The 19,179-nt window shown below is 43.2% G+C and overlaps 2 protein-coding genes across 2 annotated transcripts in view; one reads left to right on the forward strand and one right to left on the reverse strand.

Annotated features, from left to right (window-relative positions):
* Positions 1–18,356, reverse strand: part of T265_02229 (hypothetical protein) — a gene marked incomplete at both ends in the record, with an annotated part of 51,442 nt that extends 33,086 nt beyond the window's left edge. Inside the window, one exon of the mRNA XM_009166417.1 lies at positions 17,582–18,356. Coding sequence (XP_009164681.1) covers positions 17,582–18,295 — 714 coding nt within the window. The remainder of the gene's footprint in view (positions 1–17,581) is intronic.
* The window catches only part of T265_02230 (hypothetical protein), a gene marked incomplete at both ends in the record, with an annotated part of 67,840 nt that overhangs the window by 44,360 nt on the left and 4,301 nt on the right, over positions 1–19,179 (forward strand). The window contains one exon of the mRNA XM_009166418.1: positions 12,955–13,039. Coding sequence (XP_009164682.1) covers positions 12,955–13,039 — 85 coding nt within the window. The remainder of the gene's footprint in view (positions 1–12,954; positions 13,040–19,179) is intronic.

The following is a 19,179-nucleotide window of genomic DNA, read 5'->3' on the forward strand; positions in this document are numbered from 1 at the left end:
TATCTTGAGGATCTAGGACTTTGTTCCACAAGGGATGATTTTGTTCACTCGTAAATTCCACGAAACTGACCACTTACCAAACTTCACAAAGAGCTCAGCAGACATTATAATTCTCATTGAAACGAAGTTTTGAAGCCGTTTGAATCCTGTTTAACCTACTTATCCCAGCTAAGGGAATTCAAAAATAGATTAACAACGCTAATCCTCAGTAATTCATCTCAAACTGATATATATATATATATATATATGAACTCATGCATGGGGCCAGTTACAACCAGAAGAATCCTAGTCGCTCAAAAAAGCAACCGAGGCTTTCTGGAAACCGATCATGAGAAGGCAGGATAAGACTGATAGAACCACAAGGAACAACGAACTGTACTGACGAAAATTATTTACATGAGCGATGAAAAATGACGCCATTATCAAAAAATGATCCGTTTCTGCTGTTCTCTACGCAAACAGATCAAGACGGACACATTTAAACGAGGAAATATGAAGTAAGTACGGGAGTTTCTGGATGCGTGTTGCTCCCACTCCAACCCAGACATTGAAATCAGTCCAAGCTACGCACCGCTAGAGGCAAAGGATTGCCAAACTAAACGGACAACTGCAACAGAACCGATGATCAGCCGTGGCGATTCATTTGGTAATCACAACACCGACAGGACAATGATCACCTGGGCACCAGTCGCAGACTTCAATGTCAGAAATCATCTGGACGTCGACCAACTAATAAAAAAACAATAGAAAAACTGATCAGCTAGCCAGTCACAATCATAGGCTACACCCAGGCAACAATCACACGAACAGAATCGTATTAGCCAGCGCCTACACACAGATACCTCGCTAGATAACCATGTAACCTTAGTAGGCCAAGCAATGATGTTGTCCTCCCCAATGAGGACAGAACGTTTTTGACCTAATTGCTCCGAGTAGTAAACAGAACGGTAGCCACAGAAGTCATTGCATTACGGATAAAGCAGTTCCTTCTGGACGCCTAAACGGATTGACTTTACAAGTAACTCGCACCCGCCAAACAGCACAATCAGTGCTTCTTGCTTCTCACATCAACATTAAATGCATTTCCAATAACCTAAGGGATTCAGTTATATTGAGTCCGAGCGTATGGATCTCCAAGAGGAACAACCTCGCGAGTGTTGCCTGGAAGGCAACGAGCGCATGACTTATAATTGTCAGACCCACTTTAGTCAGAAAGAAAAATTCACAAATAATTGGCTGACTATTCGTAATTAGTGAAATTGCGATCAGATCCAAAGCAGATCCTTACCAAGCCAACTTCGATTAGGAACAGCAGACTTTTGGGTACTTTCTGTGCTGTACAATTGATGGTTCATCATTCCATTTACCAGTGACCTTGGTTACCTTACAGTAAGTACGGCTACATCAAGAATACATTTATACACGTGGCGGAACTAACACTAAATGAGTACCTTTGTTACAAACGACCTATCCTGAGTAGATCATCATTTTCAGCTGCAAGAACCGCGTACTTGTCGTACAGTGGTTCTGGCTGCCACAGTTTCGTTTATCAATGACTAGATTCTGTGTGATAGAAGGCAAGCATGGCACATGCGACAGTGTAGAAGAAAGTCCAATCGGAGCAAAGGAAGCTTATGAGAGTACATAAACAAATAGCTAACTATTAGTCCCCCACAAGTAGAGTGAGAAACAGTAAAAAGCAAACGTCAGTGAACGGGAGAATTTCATCCAAGTTATCGCGTTTAAGGTGGCCGAAATGGTGACCTGCCTTGGATGTTTCTCAGAAGACGCATTGTTATTCTGCCAAAATCAACTACAGCGATTCCGGAGGAAACAAAGTGGAGTACCAGAAAGCATGAACAGTACTGCCTTATTACGTGCAAATGGGATTCGAAATTTTTACGTATAATTAACTTGGGAACAGAAACTGTCACTTTTCAAGATATTTCACTGCCTTTATTGGTGAACAGAACCCAGTAGGATTCACTCAGCAGTTTGATATGGCTAGGCAGCACACTCCTGACGATATAAATAGGTACCAATCGTTTTTCTCAGTGAAGTATACCAAACCACAAAAGTACTCGTAAGAAGTCGAAAAAGCTGGTGAGAATGAATAATGCCTTTCTTAGATCACCCGATTTCAGAGTACAACGCAGTTCAGCTTTCTTAATGCATGATAGCATTCGATTATGTGAGCGATTCTGACGAATGCAGCGATAGTCAAATACCAAACAGTACCCAGTGCCAAAAACGCTCTAAGGAGCGACCACTGCTCTAGAGTGGCCACAACCATGTTCCCCATCCACCACTGTTTTCTGAACAGGGAGATCTCAGACGCCGGGAAGCTCCACAGCAGAATGTGATTCTAATAGGGAATAGTTGGTTGATCTCGTGAATTCACTCGAGGACTAGACTGAGCAGTTTTGGGAGGATACTTGCAACTACTCACAAATTTAGTTAAGCTTGCATGCACACTGGAGAGCTGTCCAGTTTGAAGTCAAAAACCATCAGAAAAGTCAGATTCATAAAAATAGTTCCAAAATGTTAGAGACCTACTGCGACACTCAAACTCCACCCAAACCATTGTAGGAAATGGAGAGCTGTCCAGTTTGAAGTCAAAAACTATCAGAAAAGTCAGATTCATAAAAATTGTCCCAAAATGTTCTAAACCTACTGCGACACTCAAAATCCACCCAAACCATTGTAGGGAAGCCGTCAGGCATCCAGGCCATAGAAGCCACCTTCCGATTGGATCTCCAAGGAGTTAATGAATTCAGCAACGGCCGACGGGTGTTCAGACGTGCCACAGAAGCACGACCGACAACGGTGAATGGTCAGGCCGGTGAAAATTGGTGTTCGCCAAACGTCGATCAGACCATCTTGATTGCCTTTTAGATAACGTGAGGACTCTCTTTACTTTGGCACTCGCTTGTTCGCAATAAAGCTGTTGTGTTCCTTGTTGGCAAGTGTTTTTTCCGACACCAATGAACTGGCTCGGATACAGCAGTTAGATACGACAAAAATAGAAGGCTTCAGTGAGACAGCTGACCAAATAGGTTGTAGTGTGCGCTCAGCTCTAGCACCCCTCCGGTGTCTGGCTGCCATGCCACTCGGAGGAAGCACGAGGGCTGGGATACTGCCAGGTTGCCCAAACCTAGATAGGAGAAATCGAGAAGCAGAGGTCGGGTTCGAACCACGGACCTCCCGGTCATTAAATTCGCGCTCTAACCACTTAGGCCATCTCGCTCCGTTTGTAATATACTTGTCTGCCGTTTTGGTTTGTTTATGTATAAGTATTGGCGATGTACAACATTGTTTACTGGGCTTCGGCTCATGAGCTTTATTTCGGTTTGCCATCCACAGAAACTGTCATTAATCCTTACATTCGGAGAACCACTGTCCCCTAGTGCTTCCATAGTGTGCATACTACAAGGTGGATTGGGTATTACACCGATGGTTTAATGAAGAAATGGAAAGCGAGTTAACCGCTTGTCTTCCCCAATACTCACGTTCAAAGTGTGTTCAGTCCTCGAGAAAGCGCTCGATTGGATGATGGAGCCGCATTGAGTTAAAGAAACATGTATTCCTCACTCAGTGTCCATAATCTACTTAATCAGAGGGTAGTCTAGCCCTCGGACCACTGATTAGCTGCATGTGTAAGTGTAGCGCGACCTGGTCTTTGGTTGGCCGAACGCATCGATACCTGTTCTGCATGTGCTCGTTCCGTTGTCGTAGCGCCGGTTTTATGGGGTGTGTGAGATTTGTACACCTAAGATTGGCGAGAAGTGCCTTTTATATCAACTTCGGCACTATCCCTCCCTATTAATAGTGGCATTCCATAAAAACACCTTTCCATGTCGGAACGTTGGTAGTGTCATTTGACCGATTGCGCATCACACAAATACCGTCTCATGGTTCATTGGGCTAATGTATAAGACACAGAATTTCATGATCGTGTGCAATAGGACGCGTAAGGTCACCGTTAGCTGATGCTGCGGAGTAGATATCAATCTCGTCTGACCATACATTCATTCCGCATCTCAGACTCTAGACATATCCGGCTTTTGCAGACTGTTTGTGTTTAGTTTGATTCAGTCCCTCAAGGTGAATGAATTGTGACTTTGGAGACACGGTTAGCACCAAAAACACATTGGCGTCAAACTTAAACGTCTATGACTTATATGGTCAGAATCTTAGAAGTGACAAGATTTGATAATTCTCGAGATAACGAGCTTCTGAAGCAAGTTTCTTAGGATAGAATACAGAATTAACTGCGTCTGAGTGTCCATCAATATGAGAAGATGAATTCCAGGTTCGGACACAATACTAACGGCAACCTCATACTCGATGCTGTGTCGGTTGGGTGACATATCATCGGATATCGCGTCCCACAGAAAAATTCCTCAGGTGAAATTTTTATTTACCCACGGTACTCATAAACTATGAGTAGTCTTGTCGTTGATTTATTGGTTGAGCCAATTAGTGTAATTGTGAAGGTTTCATCACTAGTCCAGATGGCAGTATTAATGCGCTGCTGTAAAGCAGAGCGCAGCAGTGAGCAGCTATTCAGAAAGGTGAAACCTCTATAAGTCTGGTGGATCGTTCATCCAATAAATCTCTACCCAGTGAGCCCGTTAGCGCCAGAAGGCGCAAACTGAAATGCGTGATTGGAGGACGACCGGCTACAGATTTACACTGTTGATCGGTCGCTAGGTGTCGAATGATATAACTTCTGAACACTAACCGGAAGAGCGCTGCTTGAAATTTCTCCAAAGCATCATGAAACTCGCACTGCTGGTAGTTCTCAACCAGGTTGAAACGGCTGTATGTGCTTCTGGGATTTTCAAAGTAGCTTAACTTCATTTTCGAGATGACCTAAGTCTGAGTGTGCACTTCAGGACACGAAAATGTTCGCAAAGTCTATGTGGCATGGCAGGTACGAGGTCAGTGAGAGATGAAACACTTCGCTCCGGGACATATCTACAACCTAGCTATAATACAACCGCAGACTCACTATCTGCACTCTTTCGAGCGAACATGGTTTAACCGTAAGTGACCTCACAAGGGCAAACTTCCACCACATGTGGGCAGAACGAAATGACCTCAAGCAATCCATATTTGGCAAGATCAGAGTAAATACACAGAGCTATTTTCTATGCAAGCACTGAAACATCTATCGCAACTGTGGAGACACTGGACAGGTGAACGTTTTCGCGCCTGGTCAGGCCTAGAACAAGTTTGAAATTCAACCTAAAGTTTGTTCACAAAAACAAAGAGACACACAAGTCAGATTCGGTCTAGAAGTCAAGTACCCCGTTTCTCCATATGTTTCAAAGTGTATGCACATTACTCCATCGGACTTTGAAACTCGGACAACCAAACCATTAGAAGCCAGTACAGTTCATTATGGGGTGAAATTGTTCTGTGTCAGGGATCTGTACGTTTTGTGCAGTGTTATTATTTAAAACTATTCAATCTGAATTCCTAAGCTCCAAGATTATTGCGTCTGGATATCATATTTTTACCCCATGAACACCGAGCCTGGTGGGCTCTTTATCTAGCCTCCACAAGGGGTCAGCATCGAAGTATCCGGGTGCGACTTGCACGGTGCAGAATATTAGCCTTCTACAAAAGAACAGAAAGCCCTGGTGATCGTTTTCATTCAGAATTTTTTGGGGGATGGTCATTCTTTGGTGGGACTGAAACACCAGGCGATGGCTGCTGTGGAACACTTTTACGAGCCCTTAATGGAACTGGCATCTCATTGCTAGATCACCGCTTTGAATTTGCGTTCATCCGTTCTTGAGAAATTGGCAGAAATTATCCCTCAAGACAGTAATATTCCTTGTATATTCGTAATACGCTACTCATAAGATTGCTGAAAATTCTTCGACAGTCCACGATCGGTTTTCGCCCTTCTTGGGGCTCATCAGGTAGGCGCAGTCCCCAAGGTTTCGTCTTTACTCCGATGCTCTGACATTTCGAACCCCTGATAGAGGGCTTTCTCGGACGGCCAACGCGTTGGTTTCCGTTATATCGTCACGGGTACCTCTAAACTGATTGAGGGTCATCGCTACACCGCGCGAAACTGATCTGGGCGCCCGAAAACCCTGAGTAATGGACTTTATGGAACAAAAGTTGATAAAGTTTGGGAACATCATAAATCATAATCTCTGTAAACCAACGGATCATGGCAAATTTCAGTCCTTAAAGCAATAAGGTACCATTGTGTGTAGCTCTCTAACCATCACCGTTTATAGGGGAACGATATTGTTTGAGTTCAGTAGTCCCCCAACACATAACCGCACAGCATGTGATGTCTCTTCTCGGAGGAAGGTGATGTCAAAAAATCGAATTAGGTACGGTGCAGGAATTCGAGTAGTTGAAAACCCAATTAGGCAACATGAAATTACCCCTTATGTAGCATCTCCTACGACATCAAAATTTGATGATCATCCTTTAGGATGTTCACCCTTTTAGATTATACTTTCTACACAATGTAACTAGGCATCACTGAATCTGATCTGCACTCACTTGCACAAGCTGCATGAAACAAGTACAGGTAACCTCTTTATAAGAAACCCTCACACAAGTAGTGATTTCAATAAGTTGGCAATCTATGAAGCGGATCTCTGCTGTACAAAGTGGGCAGAAGGAATCAATCTGTACTTGCGGACTCAGAAACAACTTGCTTAGGCCTGTTATTGCCTTGTTCTTTCCGGTTAGAGAACAGACACTGTCCCATTTTGACACGGAAAGGTCAATCAAACGGTTCGACTGCGTTCAATTTACAGAAAAATGTAGCTGCACGGTGTACTGCTGTAAACTAGTAATTTAAAAGCTGTGCCATTGAAAACCGGAAAGAACTGAAGAAATTAGGAATAGTTATATACATGTATATACGAATTAATTGCTTCAGTACACCGAAATCCACGTTGTGTTGTATGAAGCTAAGGAATCCATCGGTGTCTGAGGAGTGAAGGATTACTGTGAGAAAAATAAGGTGTGCCCCATTCCCCGTAATGCGGTATTCATTCAGGTCGCAGTTGTTTCAGAAACAATATGCTGATACAAGTGACACAAACGATAACAGTAGACGCAGACATCTGGCTAGATCTCCTTTAGTACGACATACTTAGATAATCCAAAAGTAGTGATCATGTGATTAGGACTCCATGCACTTCGAGAGTCACACGCATGAAACCATGCAATATACGAAGAGGTTCCGAATAACTCAACTGATTTGCATGAAGATAAGATACTTATCTTTCTAAAACCTACCTACGAAGCTTTTACCGGGATGCGTCACAGGGGCAGTTATACGAAATTGCTATCCGTGACATCCATCCCCATCGTGGGGTAGTCTTTTATCTGTTGAAAAGGTTGCTTTTGAACTGACTTTTCCTGGCATCCGAATTCTTGTTTTGATTCCCTATTTTATTTGCAGTGCGGTCTGGTCTCATATAGCGCACAAACTAAGTGAAAGATCTCCACATACTTTGTTCACCACATTGCGTTGCGACCACGTCAACTTGCTGCCTGACCCCACATCCGAGTTCCTGGTGTAACGGTGATACTACCGATGGGGAGGCAAGCGAGTAGTATGTCTTCTTCTTGCATTTTCACTTTGCGTCTCTTGAAAAGAGAGATCTGTTGCGGACTTTGTGGGGTCGCCTTGTAGCATTTGTTTGGATCTGAGTAACACTCAATGAATACCCAGGAAAGTTCAGGAAGACGTGTTCAAGAGAAGATGGATGTCCAGTTTTTCTAAATGAGATACTTCGCTGTCCAATAGTCTGTAATTGGTCAGTTGGCATTTTCTAATAAATAACTCCACAGCGAAGGCCTTCTTTCTTTCACCAGAATCCAAGCAAATATTTTTCTCACAGCGGGAAAGCTGGTACCATCTAGGACCTCGTGATTTCTTTGAGTAGCATGACAGATAGGCATCAAAAGGGTGTCAGAGCTGAAGGCTCATTTTTATTACTTATATGGATAAGCAGTACACAACAAACTCTGTCACTGACGTCGGGTGTCTTGACATGGAGATCGCCAATTTTACAAGCTAAAAATGCAGATCCGATCAATAAAGGGTAGTATTCCTGGGGTGATTCCAGCAGTGAATCGTAGAAAAGCGAGGATGGCAATTTCGGATGCATTTTGGAGAGCATCATTACTAAAGGAGTTGTTGAGTGGAAGAATTCTATACTGGCTTCACGCTATTCCTGTGACCATAGTTGTTGGACGTTAGGAGACGTTCGAATGCATTATGTTATTTTACTTGTGACTACTATTCAACAGGTAAGTAGCACGATTTTTATGGAAAACACCAGTGTGACATTCTCTGGGATGGTCACGGTCAGCTTTTGTTTGTGCTTATTGTACACTTGCTCTTTACACTCGCAGTCGTCATAGTTCAAGGCCACAAGCAACAGAAGAATACAAAGAAGGGGCTTTGAAGTGACCGGCCATTCAGCACTCTCATTCTAGCTCGAGGTAGCAAAAAACAGCAGCTGGTCGGAATTTAAGTTTCATACCAACTGAAATCCCGCAGATGTAAAAAAAATCGTCAATGGCATGAAGCTTTGGGAAAATCATACTGAAGCGGATTACCACAGGATCCCATTCCCGACCCATCTACACCCTTCTAAAAGGTCCTAAGTGAATTGTTCACGGTCTGGCTATACCTTTGATGGGAGGATGAATTTCTCTTATTCCGGTTGTCCGACCGCTGAATCTCTTCTGGGGAAAACACTCGCTACAAAGAAAGCCTTAGAAGCAATGAGATTATACCAGCAATGTATCCTATGGGGTTTTTTGTCACCCAAAGTATTCAACCACATTTTAACTATTTACTGGACACAACTGCTATGGGTCTGCCTCCGCAATGACCACTGAATTAAAAGACCGTTTGTGTGGGACTCAGTTTTGCTGGGTCCTGAGTTGCGTGAATAATCGAGCCTTATCGACTGATGTCACGTCATTCGGTGGCCAGAGTCAAATAACAAACTGCAACTAAGAATTCATTTCAGCTGGGTCTGGTCATCAAAAAATGCTATGGCGGCTAAGCAACCTGATAGTGAGTAACAATCAGCCGACGACCAGCAGTGCATCAAGCAGTGATTCCAAAGTATGACTTTAGAATGATCATGCCTGTATCCTCAGTGCTATGCACGCAGCGGGATGATAAGGGCATCGACAAAATAATTAAGGTGTCTTATCATTAGCAGACTGTTGGTTTAGTAAACAACATTTAGTGAGACTTCATCACTTTATCTTAGATAAGATGATGATGGGTTGTGTGAGAGTGCTGTCGGCCAAGATGAATCAGAGTTAACCGAAGGGAACTTAGAGACTATCCTAGTATTCAGCGTCACTTCTTGTGAAACGCACTCAAGTGGATTCGATCAATTAGTTCCATGGGTGAAGCCACTCAAACCTTGTCAATAAGGCGCGTGGGTATTAGGAAAATCTAGGTGACAAAATGGTGACAGCTCTCTAAAGGGGGGTCTCTGCCCGACAAAGTGATATTGGTAGGTTCCGTGCGTGTTCTGTCTAGAGAGAGCTAACTGCGAAGGGCTGGTCACGTACACAATATAGCTCAGATTCGCTGATGGTGCATTATTAATAAATAATGAAAAATCGTTCAACTGCAACACTGTTTCGGTGATTAGACGCCATGTTACCCGAAGGAAGTATGACGGCTGCGGTACTGCCGAGCTGCCCAAACCCAGACAGGAACAGGTGGGATGCCAGAGTTGGCTAACCACCAACATTCCGGTTGGTAATTTCACGCTTTAACCAATGAGCTTTCTCAGGCTCCATTGTGTCCATAAAGCAGGAGCCCTGGAGGAACAAGTCCAGTAGCAAACTACTCAAAGGAACAGCAATCCTGTCCAAGAAAAACATCCATAGATTCATTTAGACTGAGTGAACAAGATTCAGCCTATTACTCCAGTAAAAAGTGCTCCCCTCCTGTCGAATGCTGCGAAGACGTGTTTTTGTTGCACACAAAGTCGCCTTTTAAAAATGGGATGCACCGTGCTGGACCAATCCGATAACACTGCCAAAACTCACTGCGCTTTCACAGCCAGTGTTTTAACTGACCGAAATCGTTGGTTGCAGAATCTCGGACATAGCAACCCATTGACATTTAGGACCAGACATTTTGCTTCGCCACAAGCACGTACCGTAACAGAAACTAGCAAATAGTAGATGGTTGGTATTCCGTGAAATATATGTATCTGAGCCAAATAGAGAGTATTATTTTCTGTGAAGTTGGATTTTCATTTCATCTGAATGTAGGAATAATAGTAATGAGCCGAACGGTCTCATGTTAACTCCCGTGAGAAATAAGTAAACGTAGGTAACCGAAAAATATACTCACTCAGTTGCTGTGAACTTATCATGATCGTGTATGAGAATTCTAAAAAAACAATTTTAACCCTACAAATAGCTATACAAATTATCAGGAAGGTCAGATTCCTGAAAGCAACCTCAGAACGCCCGGAACCCACTGCTCCACCAAAAACTCAACAGGAAAGCCGGCAAGCATCCAGGTTATTCAATCATTCAATCAATTCAGCAAAACCTGATGAGTGTTCTTGCACGCTACAGAAGCACGACCGAATGTGATCAGCGTTCGGGCTTTTCATAGAGGCACGATCGATGTTGATGGGTGTTCATTAACGCCTATCAAACAGCCTGGATCAATGTCAGAAAGTCCCTTTTAAATAGCGTGGCACCGTTGTAACGTTTGCTCTCGCACTCGTTTGTTCGGAATATAGCGGTTGTGTTCCCTTCTGTGAGTCTTTTTTCTCCGGCATTAGGCACTGGAGCGGGTTAGCAGCAGATATCACATATTGACGAATCAGCAGATATAACACAAATAGATACAGAAACTACACATCAAAGGTCGTCTGAGTTAAGAACAGATCGAAGTAAACCATTACTGGTATATTGTAGTACTAGCTATACGATTGCTGAATACCATAAGCGAAAGGATTTAGCCGTTGAAACAGACTCAATTTGAAAACCAGTGCGCCCCACTAGTTATTGTTATCGCTTATTCCATTATCTACCGGGCTAGAAAATACACTTCAAGATGACCTTGGAGTTGGCATCCATGGAATTGGTGGAGATCTAAATGTTCAAGGATGTTTGAATCACTTTCCCCACACTGAGTGTGGGGAAGCATCCAACCAAATAAAAAGGAATTTATTTGTTTCGACCTTTCTGTAAAATGGTAACGACGCGTGCATCTAGGACTGGAACCTCTGTGAGGGATTCCTGTTAACTCGAATACGATGAGGATAAGAATTACCTTGGTTGTTTGCTCCATATCAACAGTCTTCCTAGCACAGATGATACTTCTAGAAGATGGCCAAAATTTAGGCAACTGAGGAGGCGTTCCTGTCTTCAGACACTGCTGCATCTTTTTTATTTCTATCAGACTGAGAAATATTGTCCCTCCCAACAAGATGCCTAGTTGGAAAGATGGTTGGAGAATTCAGCTCCCAGGAATTGTTTGTTTTCCGAAAAATATGGGAAAGAATTGAACTACCTGTGGTATAACCGCAGGGACTCGATCAGTTCTACTCAAAAATTCAATCTCAACAAAAGGAATCTGAACTAGCACCTGTTCCGACCTACACAGAGATTGACAAACAAGCATTCTCTGTCGAGGTTACGTACTGTGTTGCGGACCAAAGTTTGGGTAAAATGCAGTCCATCAAAATGAATTGGCGTTTCCCTGCCTCTCTCCAACAGTTAGTTCAACAAGTTCAGTGTGAATAAGTGTCGAATGACACCTTGTTATATGCAGTAGATCGTTCCTCAAAACAAAAATGAACGTACAGATTAGCGTTTGTCAAAGGTTTCCGTCCAACCTAATGTGTGCATGGGTTGCGAGTCAGTTATTTGAAGGTGTGGGTCTCTGGATATGCAGCAGGAGATTAGCTGAATAATTAATCTGTCCCCAAAGATCGTACTGCTGTTTTCGCGCAAAGCTTGTCACTGCCTTCCGCAAATCAGTCAGTGTCTCTAACGAATTGAACGTGGAGTATTCTCTACAGAATGCCACGAAGCAGAATGTCACAAGAATGAGAGATCTACGAGTCTGTGTGACCATCGTTCTACTAGACCGGGGATACCACACGTTATGAGTGTGAAATTGCGTTGACAGCGTTTTATCTTGTATTTTGTCGGTAATATCAAGAGGTTTCGCGATTTCAGTTTAATTTGTGTCTTGTAGGTGAAGTCAGTTTGTGCTAAAAAAAAACAAAAGCGGCTTTTTCAATCTTGTGGGGAATCAGCAGCAGCAGGCACCTGAAAATCTCTAGGTAGATTCAGACCAGTAACCTGCCAGTTAGTAGTGAGACACTATGCCATTCGGCCATAAGGGGTCCATCAGCGGTGTGAGTAACGGACCATTCCACAAGAGGTCGCGCCAATCATATCCCATCCGAGTAATCAACATCACCTAGTCACATTTGACTGGTTCTCCACAGGGAGACCCCCCAAATGGGGTTCATATGACTTATCGGGTTTCCCCCACTTGAAAAGTTTACGTTTCGTTGGTAGCACGGGTCGAGCTTACTCAGCCACTCCTAGTCGAACTGCCTTCGAGATCGAAATTACGCATACGTTTGTGAAATACACGCAACTTATGATCAACAAGGGAGCAACATCAGAGCAATGTCATTCTGTTCGTCAGCATAGTCTGTTTCCATCTGATAAATAAAACCTTGATAAAAAAAAACACAAAATCTTATCATACTATTAACCAGTGTTGTATCATAAGTATTTCAACAACCCACAATACCGCGAATTGATACGAAAACAGTAAGTTGGGCTAAGGTCTAAGGAGCCAGTAGCTTCAACATCTGGTCAGGTAGTCGGGATGGAACCTGACCTTGAGAACGCTGCTTGTGGGATTTTTTCCTTTCTCAGTAGATTACTTGTCGCTGGTTGATACATGATACAACCAACCAGGCAATATTTCCACATCAAGGTTTCCCTCGAATCAAATTCTACTATTGTAGGTAGTGAATATTTACCACACCTAACTCACGAAATTAGCCTATGAAAAAAGATCTAGCAAATTACTCACCAGAGCATTTGGCTTCAATCCCTCATAAGGAAAGCCTTATCTTAAACCGTTAAATTTTGATGAGAAGTTCATTGATCCTTTATCAATATTCATTGCAAAAGTAATCAACTTTCATAGCTTTTGCGATACGGATGACTGCTGCAGAGATCGGAACGAAAGAACTTTAAAGTGTTTGATCCGGTTGTCAAGGTAAAGGGCTTATAAAAGAATCAACATTTCGACCAGATGTTACTATGGTGATACGTGTTGGTGCGCTAATTTTGAAAGCGGCCGGCTTTCAGAGCACTGCAGAACGCCGGCTATTGTGGCAGGTACAGGAAGCGAATCTGAGCATAGTTTTGTGTACGACAGCAAAATACCAGTGGCCCTGAAACTGATCCACTTTTTTGTGCACTAATCAACTCGTTTGAGTTTGAAAAGCCAAGTTCTCGTAAATTTCCCGGTGAAGTCAATAGGCTCAGTGTCACACACGACGATATAACACCCAAATCACTGTTTCACTAGTAGATGGATAGCCTTTATCTCTGGAGACAGGAAAAGTACGGTTTAAAAATGGGTTCACTTTCAGGTGTTGGGGAACTTTGTTGCTACAGGTCGGTTTTGTTCTTTCTCGCTTGTGCAGAAAATAAGATATTTTGTAAATGAATCGAATGTAGTTTTGACTTCTCCTCACTCACCTGGGTAAAGCTCTTCCGAGACTTAAAAAGGACACCTCACTGTCTCAGATGTCGTGAAATACATGTATTCCGTAAATTCGATGCGAGTAGATTAAGTAGGATTCCAAAGTGCTCTCAAAAGCGACACTATCTCGAAGCATTTACTGGAGATGTTTGCCAATCGGGCCCGCCATTTCTGTTATTTTGTGCAGTAAGTAATACCTTTCATGCAAAATCCCCCGTCTAGTTCTTGACTGTCACCTTAAGAGAAAACTACGTTAAAATTAGACACCCAGATTGGATCAGGATGACGACAAATCAAACAACTAGCAAACAGATCGGAGACAATCACACTCACCGTGAGTTTCCGTACCAAAGCAGAATGTTAACCACCCGACTATCCTTTAAAAGACCTTAATGCTATGTGTAATGTACTACTCATAAGTTGCTGAAAACCCATCCACAGCCCACGACCGGTTTCGCCCTTCTAGGGGCTTACATGTTGGGCACATTCCCATGTATCGCGATATTTCAAATATCGTAGCGACTGAAACATGAGGCGGCCTGGTGCAGCACATTCAGTTGCCTGAGAACATCATAAACGAGAGATTCAGCTGGGTTCCAGGTGAGTCCCTCGAAAGAACCAAACTAGTTTGCAGATGAGTGTATATTCGCTAAGACCTTAATGCTGTTTTGGAGAGATGGTGGGTTAACACAATCGCCACATTACCGTTCACCCGGTCAGCATGAACAATCCATCTAAAGAATTCGATTTGCTCTGTGAGATACGTACTTGCCCATAGCCTGAGTGATGGCAGGCTAGTTTAGACAAGACGCAAAGATTGAAAGATATTCCGGAAATAGGCAGCGAATAACGTTGGACGGATGAATGACGATGACTCAGCGTGTGGTGTGCTCTCCCTGGATCTGGGACTCAAGCAACTTGACACAAACACAATGGTAGATAATGAAGGGGGTTAACATCCAAAAGATTGGCCTCTTCAAAAGTATAATGCAGTAATAATCGTCTTTCCTGCTATATTCACCAAACTTTCGTTCCACAAATAAAATCGATCGAGCATTACTCGACAGATCCTATGTGATCTTAGAAAACTGGTTTCAGCGCTGATATCCAGAAACGGATGCCAGATCCATTATGTTTCAGCCTGGTCGCCCTGAATCAGACAGTCGGTGATCGGTTAAAACCAGCATGATATTAGCATCGCAACATATCTACCGATTATAATTTCATTGGTCGATGTTTTCTTTATTTCTCTGTTGCAGTGCATCTATTATGCGACCTCTTTAAAGGCCTTCTTGCAAAACTCGCCGAAGGAAGGGGGACTGGTTGACTTTCAGTGGAAGGGAAAAATACACTGTGTTTGACTAGAAGGGCGACTCCGGGTCTTCAGGTAATTGACCTCTCTCAAAAGGGTACCGTTTGAAAAACAGCCTCGTGACTAGCCGTTCCCAGATTTCCACAGTCTCAACAACGTTTCCTTCATGAAAACTGAGGCTTTCAAGTTGTTTGCTGGTGGTTCTTCTAAGCACTCATATTAATACTTGTTTTCAGAGCCATCGATCGTAAACAGGTCATTGATGTCACTGTGGGTGGCTTTGGGGACAGAAGATGAAGGTATTCCTATGGTAAACGCTGACCTATTGACAGAGACTGACGGGCGATAACCACCTTTTCGTCACAATGTTTGAAAGGCATTTTACTAGAGGCAATGGATAGGGTATGGGCAAAAAATTTGCACCTCTTTTTTAATGAATTGGGGTACTTGGAACTTTTGACCTTCATGAACACCGACGGAATTAGGCTATGCACCAAAAGTCCACTTAGACTGAATATTATCGGAAATTCACAATTATTTCTCCATGGAGCACAAATGTTCGACCTTTATCAAACGGGGCAAAACTGATTTGTATTCCGAGTAAACTCTGCGGGAAAAGTAAATTGCGCGAAAACGGGATGAAGACGAACCGCTGAAAACTCCTCAAGATCTTGACTATCGTTCCCGCCAAAATACGAGGCAACGCATTCAACTGAATATTAGTCAAAGCAACAGATTGGGCCAATATTCAGTTGCACCAATTGATTGAGAGTTCGATTTTTTTTGACAGTTACGTTGAAGACAAAGTGGGAGAAGAAAAATCACGTTGATTCTGTAAACTGGCGATATTCTTTTAGCCACTGTAAACCAAGTCTACATGTTGCTGAGTGCTTCCCCGTATATATCGATGCAGCTAAATACCAAGGTATAAACAAGAGCCAAAACACCAGCACGTTTTTCATCGATAACTGTGTTTATCGGCTTACATGTAGCACGGCGACCCCCGTTCAGATGACCTCACATTGCGAACCGTCCCCTACTCAACTTTGCACAAACTAAAAGTCATGTGGCAGTTACCTACTCGCTACACAACCAGAGTAGAAATTTGTTTTTCATTTTAAGGTAGTCAACCCCACGGACTGAGGACCCCCCAGTATAATACTAAATAATGGAGTAAAGCCTGTACTGAGCGTTCGATGGTATCCATGGCATTGTTCTTGTCGTTCACTTGGTTACTGCCGACTAATTTAACATCAAAAGACGGAATGATGTGCAATCGGTGAATAGATGTCGGCCTCAGTTACTCTACAACCATGACAACTGAACTCTATCATACGATGGTTAGAAGACAATTTTTTAAACATAGTGGTTTTTCATTCAATAAACAGCATCGGAGTATCATGTTGAAAAAAACTGACGACTTATCGATAGAAGAGCATTGAATCGTGAAATTCAATATACAAAGCTGATTCAGATGTGTTCAACAGTCGACAAACGGCTTTTCTATACCATTTGAGGATTGTTGATATTGAATCACGCTATATATTAATTCTCAACTCCAAGCCTGATTAACACATATCTGATAGCTAACACCTTCACAATTTTATGTTGATCTAGCTGAGCAGGCGCGTTTTCGCCATCAGTTGGTACCACATCCTTTAATAAAAAGACCTCATGAGGGATCGAGTGTAGCTCGATGTCCTCAGGAGGCTGTTGAAAGTGATTTCTTGCTTCCACTTAGTCTTCGTGATAGAACTCTCACTGGAATTACCTTAGCTGCAACAAATCAATGAATTCAGATACTTTTAGCAAACTGTTACTTAAGAACAATCTCTGAATCTAGGTCATTTGAAAATGTCTAATTGTGAGTGAACGGATCAGATAGACAAAGTCGAAAGAGAAGTGTCCATTGCGGCCTCGCGAGCCGGATTCTGGGTCGAAGCCGGGTAATACCTTGTCGGTACTAAACCCCTAAACCGAATTTCCTTTTTCGGGAAGTGCACTAACAAGTTCACCTACTTTTTTCCCATCAGGATGGTGCTTGCATTCTACTCAGTACCAACACAGCAACTTGTCTATAAGTTAAGATTATGGATTTTCATAGTTCGTTTTCGCATTGATTTGGCAATCATAAACACTGGTTTGCATTCTAGCCTGGCTGTAGGTCACGCAATATTTCTATTGTTCTGTCAACTATTGTTGCAGTATAAGCAATCTCAGCAGTGTGGATCCAAAAGACTAACACTCGTCAGCATGGAAAGATTGTTCAAAGCTGTGCTTTCGTCTTCCGGCTTTTTCTAATTAGAACGCCGTTCCGTATGATTAATTGATCTGGTCAGTGTGACAAACATCGCTTCTTGTGAAGCTCTTTAGTTTGACTACAGTGTCCCACAATAATGGTCTCATAGTACCAGTTGTTTGACTTTCTGTAATAAATCAATCAGAAAATTGATTAAGAAACTAGGATATCGACTCACGGCCAGCAACGCCTTTTCCACATCGTCGTGCACTAAGTCCACACATTGTCGCTTTTCTCTCTGATAGAGGCATTCTTGGGCAATGTGTAGCTGATTCTCCACTTCAGCTAACAGCTTTTCTGCCACGCGTTTGGCACGAATTAGATCAGTGATTTCTTTCACCATCTTGTCCAATTCATCGGTGAGCTCGTTCTGCCAAAATGCGATGTCTGATAGGCGGTCACCTAGTTGCCGGCTCGATTCGTTCTGGTTGTGCTTTGTACGCTCGTTTGTCTCATCCATCAGGCGTTCGGAATCGTACCGAAGACATTCGGAATCCTTCTGACCCCGGTCATTGGACTGCAGCAAGCGTTGGTAGTTAGCAAACCAGTCTCTTGGTGTGTATCGTGTGTACAGTGCATTTCTGGCCGCCGAATAAACAGACGGCACACGGATCCCGCATAACTCACTGAGCTGAGTTTCCGGCGCGGAACTATCCACTTGTGAGTGCGACAGTGGGTAACGAGGATTGGCTTTCGCAGAGGAATAATAGGTAGCCGGACGGAAACCCACAGTGGTCAGCGTACGCTTGTGCGGATATGGTGAGGGGCACGTGAACGAAGGTTCTTTGGCCAGTTTTGGCAGAGTGGTTGCACAGGGGAGTTTGGAAACTACCGGCTCTCGTCGTGTTGATGTTAAATAACATGTTGTAGGGCTATGGCCGATAAATTCCATGCTTCTTCTAGGTTAATAACAAAAGTAGTGTTACGATAGGTAACGGAATAGGCGCCCTCGGCTATCGTCCTATTGTATTTCAAACTGGTCGTATTGATCCGATCGACGACCGCATCTGATTGGCTTGTCATCTCATTCAGCTGTTCATTCACCCATTCAAGTAGGAATGTGGAAAACAAGTCCTATCCTCTCCAACCCGGCACAAAATCCTTGATATGAGTCTGTCTGTTCATATTTGTTTGTTTATTGCTACGTTTGTGAGTAGCTATGGACTGTTGTGTTTCCCTCAGCTGCCGAACAGCACTGAACCTACTATGATGGTTGCTCAGAAACAAACCGATGTGTGCGCATACAATAAGGGGACTGTGGTGACAGAAAATTACTGATGTCCTTGAATGTGTTTATAGCTTATGACCATGCAGTAACAGCAACGAGGAGAACAAAAGCTCACATAGGTTTTCTCATTTCAACACTCTTCGGAAAGGTTACCACTTGTAACTCATCTGCCTGCAATAGAGTATTTTAATCCCATTAGTCCAAAAGCTAACACTACGGACTTCCGTTTCGGTGATATTCGTATCTATTCACCTTCAAAAGTAGCAAAACACCGCCAGCCTATAAAACGGCTGGACCAATAATTCATAAATACGGGGGTCAAGCCTTCAATCCGTCGTATAGTGGTTGTAGCTGCCACAGTTTGGTTCACCGATGATTTGTTTGGGGGTAGGTCATCATCATCATTGTCAGCTGTAATAACCGCGTACTCGTCGTGCAGTGGTTGTAGCTGCCGCAGTTTCGTTCGCCGATGTTTTTTTTGGGGGGGGGGATAGGTACAGTGGGCTGTCAAGTTGGAGGGGTGGTTGGAAAAGGAGCTATGCAGTGAA

The sequence above is a fragment of the Opisthorchis viverrini genome (assembly GCF_000715545.1).
Source record: "Opisthorchis viverrini unplaced genomic scaffold opera_v5_27, whole genome shotgun sequence".
In the NCBI taxonomy this organism is placed as follows: Eukaryota; Metazoa; Platyhelminthes; class Trematoda; order Opisthorchiida; family Opisthorchiidae; genus Opisthorchis; species Opisthorchis viverrini.